We start from the raw sequence: 11,105 nt of genomic DNA on the forward strand, positions 1-11,105 counted from the left end.
TACGGGCTGGGTGCTGTAGCCAAAATGTGCATATCCCACACACACAAATTAAATGAAGCCCCAGTCATTCTTTTCTGTATAGACTAAGATACAGAATGTTAACACTATTCTTAGTTGAGCTGCGGGAATAAAAACAAGTGACACACCACTCTGCCAGTGAATCTCCAGTCCAGTTCAGCCATGAGGTCAGAATGGCCAACACTGTTTCCTCTGACCTCAGAGGGTTGTGTTGCTGGTAAATACTTCCCACGACAACCTATTTACAATAGTAATATAAAAGTTCTATGGAACAAGCTGGTGACAGCGTATTACAGAACTGAAATTTATCTTTATCTGAGAATACAGCAGAATGAACTCGGCTTAGGAAATTAACCTGGCTGGTCTGTATTGTTCTCAACTCTCATTTCAGTACAAGTCAGATTGCTGCAGAGGTTTTTTTTGTGGTTTTTTTTTTTAACTATGGTTTTTATTACTTCTTTACAATTTTAGAATGAATCTTTACTTAAATCCACAGAAGCATGTGTAAACCTTCTGATCCCTGCTTCCAGATTGGGAGTTCACTGCTGATTCCCTGCCAGCTGTTCAGTCCTTCATCTTTTCTCGGCCTGTGCACACCGAGAACAGAAAACTAAAAGTCATGCTAGCATATTCATTTAATGATCTCCTTCAGCAAAACCAGGATCATAACTGGAGAAACTCACGTCTGACTTCTATTTACTAAACCTTAGAGATCCTTCTATCAGAATATACGGCTTTTCCCTTTTTTAAAAATAATATCCAGAGCTGTTGACTCAGATCCCTGGAAATAGCCATTTACCGTATTTGCAGTTTCCAACAAACCAACCAGTGCTCATAATGTGTTTTTAAAAAGTAAATAGAGGCCAGGTGATGGTGGCACACGCCTTTAATCCCAGCACTCAGGAGGCAGAGGCAGGCAGATCTCTGTGAGTTCAAGGCCAGCCTGGGCTACAGAGTGAGTTGCAGGAAAGGCGCAAAGCTGCACAGAGAAACCATGTCTCAAAAAAAAAAAAAAAAAAAGTAAATAGAAATACAACAACTAGCTTGACTAAAGGAAACTTGATATCACAATAAACTACCTCACTTGGTTAAAAACAATTATACCAAGAGTTAGTTACATATAGCCTTGAACATCCAACTATTTTGATTGTATTTTATATAAAAGGCTATGTTTATTGACTGCAAAGAGACAGTTTGAACACTGTCATTACCTTCAATATACAAAATGATTTTCTTTTATTTTGATTTTTAAAGCACACTGAAGAATAAACAGTCCAAGCTGAAATATCACTGCCAAACAAGGTCATCAAACCCAGGTACAGATGATGCAGGGGTCTTTGACTGACGGGCATTCCTTTCTTGATTTGCACCATGAAGTCTCTGATGAGGTAGCAAGGCAAAGAAGTTGAATCTTTCTCCCATCTTCTGAGGGTTCATTAACATGTCATACCCCTGAAGTAACTGCCGCTTCGTGGATGGCTCGTCTGCTTTATCTAAAAGAACCTGAAGGGGGAAAGGTCTTTAAGAAAAGTCACTGGAAGAAAGAAATCCCCGAGGCAGCACTAACAGTGACTTCAGTGACCCAGTACAGCAGTGCCCCAAAGGTGATCACAGGGTTATAACTAGGTTGCTGTGGCCCAAACGTACACATCTGCATCTTCAGCAGATACCCTGGGTGATTTACCCTGTAAGAACATTTAAGTATCCTCGGAAGAGCAGTTATAAAATTCATACCCAGGAACATGGTTTTTCTTGGGAGCCTCAACCTCATATAGAAACTTAGCAAGCTGTGCCACATCCCAGCTCTTACCCCTGCAAAGGCTGCACCAGGTCCTGCCACTACAACAGCATTAAGTCAGTAGAGGTTCTTTAAATAATTCTTTAAATGAAGATCTTTAATGGTAGTGAGATAAACCATTACCTTCAGCCGGACATCAATGCCCATGTTTTTTAAAAATGTTCGTTGCTCTACTGGACCCAGAGAGGCTACTTTTCCTTGTACCATTCTGCGCAGGTAACTGAAGTCCACATCAGCTGTCAGATCTGCAGTTCCAGGAGCAGTTAAGACATCATGAAGCTGGTGTCCACAAAACCCCTTGAATACGAAGAATAGTTTTGTCTGTCTTAGTTAATATTACCGAGATTAAAGAAAGGATATGATACTAATATATTGTTTACATTGTCAATGTTAAAAAGAAAACTATGGCCTAAATCTGTGATTTAAACTCTAGGCAATGACATCCTTTCTCCAAACAAGGTGATACATGAAAAACTCAATAGAAAATACAAAGTCGGAATCCTGAAGATGTTACCTTTAACTTAAAGCTATTTAACATTCCCATTAGTACCGTGGCAAGTTCCAGTAACCAGAACCTAGGTAGTAGTTTACAAAACTTACCTGTCAATCACAGTGTCAAAACCACCTGAGAATATGGGAGTGTGCTCCATCCAGGCCTGCTCTACTATAATCCTGGAAGGAGGCTAGAGGGTATCATTTTTAATATGTTCTCCCAGCTAAGAATTCTTAACAATAAAGAAGTCAGAAATGAAGAACCACTGATCTAGAAAATGAGTAATAGCCTTTAGTTAAATATATTTCTATTAAAGAATATTCAACGTATTTCAACATACTGTCATATTTAAAGAACATTTAGAAAGAATGTTTAGAAAGGGTAAAGGATAATACCTGAGAAGAAAAAGATGTTAAAAGAGTTTGATCACAATGACTAGGTTAAATGTGCAAAGTAACTTGCTTTCTTTCTTTTTTTAATGAAGGTGGAGCTGAAACATTAACATGAAGAAAATCTTTCCCAAAATGTGTGTTATTCCAAAGTTTCCTAGGCTCTATGCATATTTAGGCTTTTCACTTAAGGAAGAATGACTGTAAGATTCAGAATTATGAGTAATGATATAACAGCATCACTAACATTAATTCTAAAATGAATACAACAAAGTTAGACACCATAAAAACCAAGCTAAGACAGCTCCTCGGTGAACTTCAGATCTAGCAATGAAGTTCTGATAAAGCAGGCCCCTGTGTGATACGTACTCTGAAGGTGTCTGTCTTTGTCCCATCATGACCGTAATCAGCAATCAGAGCAGCACCTCCGGTTGATGCAATGCGTTGAGAAAGTTCCTGTATAATAATCCCAGCGTCGGGACACACTTCCACATGGTCCCTTCTTTCATCATGCTGGTGAGGGAATCACAGGACATCACTTGAAAGAACTGCTGCTTCCTTAGAGTTTTTCACATTTCTACAAGTTGAACATTTCTTAGTTATAATGAATTTGACGTGAATATGGTCTAGACAGTGTCTCAGATGACATCCCTCTCATTGTACAGAACATGGTTCTTTCATGCTGGACATTTTAAGTTTGTAGAGACTTCAATATTTTATATTTTTTAAAAGGCGTAAGTACTCTGAACTTCCCTTATGGTCAAGCACAGTATCATTTTATTATAAAAGCACTTTCCTATATTAATATGTGAAAACATAGTTCACTGGGTTGTATGCATAAGAAATGCCACCTAACATTAATAGGGACTCAAAAGATATGGTCAAAAGTACCACTTAGAAGAATCCGATTAAATCAGATTCAGCCCTGCGTTGCCCTCTGTGAAGGCAGAAAGCATACCCAGCGGTGTCCTGCATCTACACGCATCAGCTTATGAACTAGTGATGATCTGTGAAATTTTGTTATCATCTTCACTATGGAAACCCACCATTGTTTACTCCCTCCTGACACCCTGGAAACATTAATGACCCACAGTGATGTCTCTGCCTAAGATGGGGCAGGCACAAGAGATGTCGAGTCACAGACTTAGTGTAGGGTTAGACCTCAGTGTTGTGTTCTCATAAAACATACTCTGGGTCTATAGTGCAGATTCAGTAAAATAACAAACGTTCAGCCCTAATGATATTAGAGAAACCAGTGTAGCTACGAAAATCACAAAGCCAGCCTCTTCAGACACCTGCCAGCAAGCCTCAGCTAACCCTGCTGACACCCATACCACCTCAGACTGATCTTCACGACAGGTGGCATCCCATGGCCCCATTCAAATGAAAGGAGTCCCCACCCTCTGGAGAATGCTAGTCAAGTCAAGAACTGACAGGGACAGGGTGACTTCAGGGAGGAGGTGGCACTTTGGTAGCTTATAAATGTGTTTGTCATTCAGGCAGAATTACATAGAATATGAAAAACTGCTCACAAGTTTAGTCTGATGTTACAACTTAGAGTTTGTGAAAAAAAATGAGTAGGTATGTTTTTAAAAACTTGTTTTTAAAACTTTAGGCAATTCTTAAGAGCTAGAAAGTAAAAACATTTTTCTGGGGTAGAGAAGAGGGAATAAAAAGGTACTGTGAAGCTCAGGTATTCCTGAGAAGAATGTGCTGTTTTGGGACCTTTAAAGAGCCCTGGGGCCAAAGGGATGGCTAAGCAGTTAAGAGCACTGGATGGTCTTCCAGAGGACCTCGGTTTGATTCCCAGCACCCACATGGCAGCTAACAACCATCTATAGTTCCCATTCTGTGGGAACCAACACCCTCATACAGGTATGCAGGAGAAACACCATATAGAAAATAAATGTATTTAAAAGTTGTGCACAGTCCAAAGATAGAAAGCTCTGGGAACCATTCCTTAAGGGCAACAGAAAGCAGCAGTTAATCCGTCCACAGTGTGGGATCTAAGGTGGGTCTGGGTTCACATGTGACCGAATAGCCATGCTCTTGCTCAGGGATGACAGTAAAATGTTCCCAATGAGAACATACAGAGCAAACCATGATGCTCAGTGAGTCAGCTGTTACTATATACCACCCTGCCTTCAGATAGGGAATCTTCTCTATAAAGTGATCACATGGCATCATTTATTATCAGAGGCACTTGGCTGAGTAAATGACTTTAGCCCACCCTCCTGATTCTAGGTCTGGACTGCCACTGTGACAGTTACGACAAGGCATTCACATGCCACCAGCACTCCCACTGAGAAAAAGCTAAAATGACAGCTAAGGAAACAGGCTAGAGCACTCCGCAGCGACCAAAGAAAAACTCAGATCCATACTTGTATGAAGGCTTCTGCTGGCGTCGCACAAGGTGCCAAGACGAACCTCAGTTTATCAGAAACTTGGGGGTCGATATCAACAAGCACTTCTCTCCATCCTTGTGGTGTTTTCTAGACAGAATACATAAAAAAACAAGTATTTGCAAGCTCTTAATGCGTGATGTTCTAAAGAAGCCGTGACAAACAGCTGGAGAAGAAAGCAAGCTGGGCTGCACAGGAAGGCAAACTCAGCTTGAGCAAGTGAGCGAGCGATCTGTGACAGAGGACTACATTACGTGCAGCTTACTCTTAGCCTTAGAAGTTGCCACAGGCGGAGCTGAAAGGCTGGCCCAAATGAATCCTCATGACACAGCCATTCACCACTGTATGCTCTCTTGTGTCTTCATCCCAAAACTAAGAATTCATAGTAATTTTCCCAGGAGAATAAAGATTCTGGATCATATTTCATCTTTGGTTCTCAATCATATTTATGAAAATCCCACACAATACTAACTTGAGCAAGCAGTGGGTGAGCACTATCAGTTCACTAGTTCACAGCTCTGGCTAATCATAAACATGACTTTCCCATCAATACCTGAAATTTATGCACGGGAAGAACATCAAAAAACTCGTGTGCGAGATAAAAGCTGTATCCTATTTTAAAATAAAAGAAAAAGTTAGTGATTCAGCAGTTCAAGACAATTCTATCAAACATCAGCCATAAAAAAGAAAGTGCCCAATTCTTCAGCACCGGAACCTGGGATGCTTCCATTCTGTCCTTTCTATGGCAGTGCTTCTCAACCTTTCTAATACTGCAACCTTTTAATACAGTTCCTCATGTTGTGGGGGCCTCCAGCCATAACATTATTTTCTTTGCTACTTCATAACTGTAATTTTGCTACTGTTATAAATTCTAATGTAAATATCTGATATGCAGGATATCTGATATGTGACCCCTGTGAAATGGTTGTTCAACCCTTAAGGGGTCTTGACCCACATGTTGAGAACCACAGCACTATGGACAACTTACTGTGAACAGCATTCAAAGGAACAATTACTCCTCAGTTTCCACATAATGACATGAGAACTGACATACCCCGTGACCAGCTAACTCTGCATCACTACGTTCCTAAAAACAATGAGACTCAAATGTGTTAGCTGGAAAGGAATGTGAACTTCATATAGCATGTGAGAAAGCTAAGGCCAGAAACGGCTTTGGGTGTCTTGCTGGAGATCTTACCTCCACACTGTCAAGGACTCTAGACTAGCACAGGGCGTTTCACCCCCACACCTTGCTTGCTTTCGGGCCAGTGAATGTTTTTCAAGAGACTGATGACCAAACCCATCTACTACCTCGTTCTTCAGCCCATGCTGCTTCGGGCCATTTCATCAGTACTACCCTAGCTGAACGGAAACACTACAGAGTTCAGAGATTTACAGTTTGGATTTGTGTTTGGTTTGCTTTCTATAAGAGGAAATGAAGAACACTGCTCCTTAATGTTCAGCAGTCTTCTATTATAATGTTCTTGGCTAGAAATGGAAAAGTCAGCTGTTCCCTTCCAGTGAGGGACTTGGAAGCAATAACTGTTAAACTGCAGCAGAAGGCTGGTCAGCTGTCACTGCTGTGTGGAGTTCTGAGCAACGTTCTGCCGTGAGTCAATGTAAAGCTATACCTTTAGGAACATCCTTCAGATCTCGGTACCAGGAGACAGGGATCCCAGACTTAGTGACACCTTTCATGTACACCAGGGATTCGGCATCTCTCTCCACAGGGAGCTTCTCCTCAGTCAGTACCTGTGCTTGAATCTCACTTAATTTCTGGCTCACCTCTACTAGGTGTATTGAAATGTCACAGGTTTTTAGCACAGACCCAAGCTGACTGAACACCTACAATAACAAAAAAAAAAAAGAACACTGTGTCTTAGTTACTGTCCTATCGCTGTGACAATAGCCAAGACAACTCAGAAAAGGAAGTGTTAACTCGGGGCTTGATTACGGAGGATAAGTCCATGACCACTATGGTGCGGATCACGGCAGCAGGCAGGCAGACATGATGCTGGAGTGGTGACTTACATCTTATCCACGAGTTGGAGGCAGAGAGTGAGAATGGGCCTGGTGTGGGCTTTGGAAACCTCAAACCCACCGCCAAATGACACACCTGCTCTAACAAGACCACCTCTGAATCTTCCAAAACAGTTCTACCAACTAGTGACCAAGCATTCAAATATATGAGCCTCTGGGGGCCAAACGCACCACACCCTGGCAAACACAATATGTCAAGTAGACAGGTTTCTGACTGCTCACCACAACCATTTAGTAACATCACAAGTGTATTCAGTTTTAGAGATTTAACCCTGACCCAAGTCATTCTCCAGTAACATAGAAGAACCATACCTATTAGAGTTAATAAACATCATTTATATACAAAATAAACTGTACAACATGACTTCCTAGTAATAATTTACTATTAAAAATGAAAAGACTTGGCAGCCACACAATGTTTCAGATCAAAAAAATTTTTTAAATGTCCCAAGGAAATAAAATGTCTGGGACATGATGAAACTGTATCCTCAGAAACAAATTAAATGGCACCAGTGACTTGACTGACCCGGGGATTAAAACACATTTTCAATTTTCCCTTCGCTACACAACCGTCTTTAATGTTGTGAACATAGAGGGAAAAAAGAAAACACGCACATCTTACCATCTTTTAGCAACTCAATGGCAAAAGCATAAATGACATCACCCAAGCATTTTATATTTTCAGCCTGTGCATCACCCCTCCATTTTTTAAGCTTACAGACAATAATAAGTAATGAACCATTACATTACTCTGACATTGTGTTTTAGCTGACAAATACAAGATTTAGGAAGGAGGACTGCAAACCTAGAAGACCAGTGACGTTCCCAAACTCAGTCAAAAACAGAAAGATTAACCTACATGACTTATCTTTTATTACCTACCCTCAAAATATCTCCAGTGAGGGTACCCCGACCTGGACCCAGTTCCACCAATTGGAAAGCTGGACTTTTTCCAGAGGTCATCCATTCACTAACGAACCATATCCCTAGTAGCTGTGACAAGAAAAAAAATGAAAGCATTATAGAATAAAACTCTACATGAATACATACTATATACCAAAAAGCAAAACATTTATAAAAAATTTTGTATGTGTTATTAGACAGGCATAGATACACACACATACACACACACACACACACACACACACAGAGGAATTTCACTGGGTTTGCCATGACATACACAGCATAGGAAGCTTACTATAAGATCAAATGTTGTTAAGCCCATCTCTATAAAAGGCCCCATGGCACAGATAAGCAGTCACTTATAGAAAGGTACTAGCATTTGAAAACAAAAGGACACAGGAACTACAATTAATGCCATTTCTTCTTACTCTCATGATTTACATTATTAACTGCCCTTAACTGTAATTAATGTCTCTCAAACCTAGATTCCACTTCCATTTATTCACAATTCCCTATTTTCAAGTCATCAAAGGTACTTTTAGATTAATAAATGAACCATGATTCTGTTTCTTACAGGTCTCCCAGACCCCAATGTAAGCAGGTTAAGTCACAACTGGAAGTGCCAGAGGTCATTGTGTAGTGTTTGTTTGTTTGTTTGTTTGTTGTGTGTGTGTGTTTGGGGTTTTTTGTTTTGTTTTCTTGTTTGTTTGTTTTTTTTGCTCTCTTTCCAATTTCATATTTTATATGGTTCTCCTCAAACTTTTTCTATTTTCCTTTGTCCTTCATATCTCTCCATTTCTTTTTTTACATTGAAGTCTGGGTTTTTTCAAATGTCCTCTCTACCATTCCCTCTAAAAATGTTAAATATCTGATGAATCTCACATACACACACACACACACACACACACACACACACACACACAGAACACTATGGCAGATTAGCATAGCTTATGCTCGCAGGTATTTATGGCATTCATTCCTTTTACAGTCTACATGTTGGGTATTACCTCCCCAAAGATTTGACTTATTTCGGGTGAAGTAATGAAGTCTCCTTTTTCCCCTAGCATATCATGATGCACATAATATCCCTGAGTAAAAAGAGGAAATGGAAAAGATTAATTTTCAAATAAGGCTTTCAAAGCTACTCCTCCAAGATGTTATGGAATACACAAAATGACATAACTATTTACCAAGGTAGTTCTCTCTTCTGAAATAACCAAGAGAAAGACAGTCTTTATCCAAATTTTACATGGTAGTAGGCATTTCGCAAATCTCATAGAAAAACAATTACTCCTCAGGTAGAAGGGCTGGAACCATGCAAAGTTCATCTCTACATCCTGCCCTCTGCCCACACCCACAGTCCAACATAGGAGGACTCGAATCACCCCAACCTCCTCTCCCAAATTAGTCTTGCCTGTTGATGATACTGTTTTGTTGTTGTTGTTTGGTTTTTTTGGGTTTTTGTTTGTTTGTTTGGTTGGTTTTTTTTTTTTTGGTTTTTGGTTTTGGGAGGTTTTTTGGGTTTTTTGTTGTTGTTGTTGTTGTTGTTGTTGTTGTTGTTGTTGTTTTGAGACAGGTTTTCTCTGTATAGCTTTGGCGCCTTTCCTGCAACTCACTCTGTAGCCCAGGCTGGCCTCGAACTCAGAGATCCGCCTGCCTGTGCCTCCTTAGTGCTGGGATTAAAGGCATGGGCCACCACCTCCTGGCGATACTGTTTCTTAACCATGTGCAATTTACATAAATATGTTCTGTATGAAAAATCCGTCTGTGTGTGTGTGAGACAAATCTATCCAATTACATGCCAGTGACTTACTTATGTACTTTTTATATGATAAATGTATCTCGATAAAAAGATGGGTTTTCTTGTTTCATTGGCCTTGCTTGTCTACTTCTATGCCAATGCAAAGTCTCCCTTTCTTCCTTTTTTAGTTCTCTCCCTGGCATCCTTATCAGTTCAGTCTACTCAAATGCCATCTTCACTGACCTCTCTCACCTAAGACTTCCAACCCAAAACTAAACCCAGTGCTTTTTTTTTTTTTTAATGTATCTATCATTACTTTGATTAGAAGGTTTAATCATTTGGGGAGAAGACCGTGTATTACTATCTTCATATCCCAAGTTTGACCATAACGCTTAACTTTCAAGAAAGACTCAATGTCTCTCAATCAAAGCTTCTTACAGCCAGGCAAGATTCCCAGCACTCAGGAGAGAAAACAGAAAGACCCTGCAAGTTCAAGGCCAACCTCCTATATACAGAGTTCCCTTCCAGCAAGGAAATGCACAACCCAGTCAGAAAACCATCTTCCCTTTAACTCACGAAATTCCAACTACAGTCGGCCACACCTAAACACCACAGAAATTTGCCCTGACCTCTTTATTGGCACTGCCCTTGAATCAACGCAGCCTGCTAACTGACAGATTAAAAACTACTTCCCAAGGACTTCGGAGAGCCATTCATCGTCTGTGGCCTCTCGGGACCTTCGGGCTCCTCTGTGTACACACCCTTCGTGGCTCGCGCTCCCCCGTGTTTACCTTGGCTGGGTTGGTCAAAACCTCCTTCATGTACTCGGCCACGGTGATGGGACCTGTGGACTTTATTTTATACCTAAGATGCCGCAGCATCGGCGTCACCCGGTTGCTTTCCGCCGGCTCCTTCCCGGAGCTGAAGCATTTCCCTCTCCAAAGACAAGGGATGCCTGAAAAGCACGATGAAGCACCCGCCTTAGAGATCTCCGTTTCCTTTACACGCGCAAGCCTGCCAGAGCTTGCAAGGCACAGCCTTGCTCATCACTAACTTCGCCCCAGTGTCAGAACCCGATGCACGGAGCCCACGACTGCCACACGGCCAAGCCTCTCCGCGGACCGGCTTCCAGCTCCAGCTCCAGCCCCAGGAAACAACCGAGGAACCAAGGAGCCGCGCCACGCGGTTTCCATGGAAATAGAATTCGGCGGCGGCGAGGACTCTTACCCGCACGGGCCACTGCACGTCTCACTAAGGCATTCATGCCCAACCACGTCGGGGCCAGGCTCCGCCCTGGGGGGGGGGGGGCGGAGGGGGCGGA

At 41.4% G+C, this 11,105-nt stretch overlaps 1 protein-coding gene across 1 annotated transcript; it reads right to left on the reverse strand.

Moving 5' to 3' along the window:
• Positions 1–1,225: 1,225 nt before the first annotated feature.
• Positions 1,226–11,085, reverse strand: Ndufaf7 (NADH:ubiquinone oxidoreductase complex assembly factor 7). Its single transcript, XM_059248699.1, has 10 exons — positions 11,012–11,085; positions 10,576–10,739; positions 9,051–9,131; positions 8,023–8,133; positions 6,732–6,945; positions 5,654–5,712; positions 5,080–5,190; positions 3,068–3,211; positions 1,940–2,113; positions 1,226–1,521 (listed from the first exon to the last, which is right to left on the reverse strand). Exons 1-10 carry the CDS (start codon positions 11,046–11,048, stop codon positions 1,306–1,308), a joined length of 1,311 nt encoding a protein of 436 aa, XP_059104682.1. The 5' UTR covers positions 11,049–11,085; the 3' UTR covers positions 1,226–1,305.
• Positions 11,086–11,105: the final 20 nt, after the last annotated feature.

Source organism: Peromyscus eremicus, chromosome 22, assembly GCF_949786415.1.
Source record: "Peromyscus eremicus chromosome 22, PerEre_H2_v1, whole genome shotgun sequence".
Lineage (NCBI taxonomy): Eukaryota > Metazoa > Chordata > Mammalia > Rodentia > Cricetidae > Peromyscus > Peromyscus eremicus.

What these genes read in the sequence shown, in the direction of transcription:
- Ndufaf7 (XM_059248699.1), bottom strand. Translation starts at nt 11,048, where the DNA reads ATGAATGCCTTAGTGAGACGTGCAGTGGCCCGTGCGG. An exon ending in TTTTGACCAACCCAGCCAAG is followed by an intron (nt 9,132 to 10,575) that starts GTAAACACGGGG and finishes CTTTTTACTCAG; the next exon opens with GGATATTATGTGCATCATGA. An exon ending in CAGCAGAAGCCTTCATACAA is followed by an intron (nt 3,212 to 5,079) that starts GTATGGATCTGA and finishes TTCCCTCACCAG; the next exon opens with CATGATGAAAGAAGGGACCA.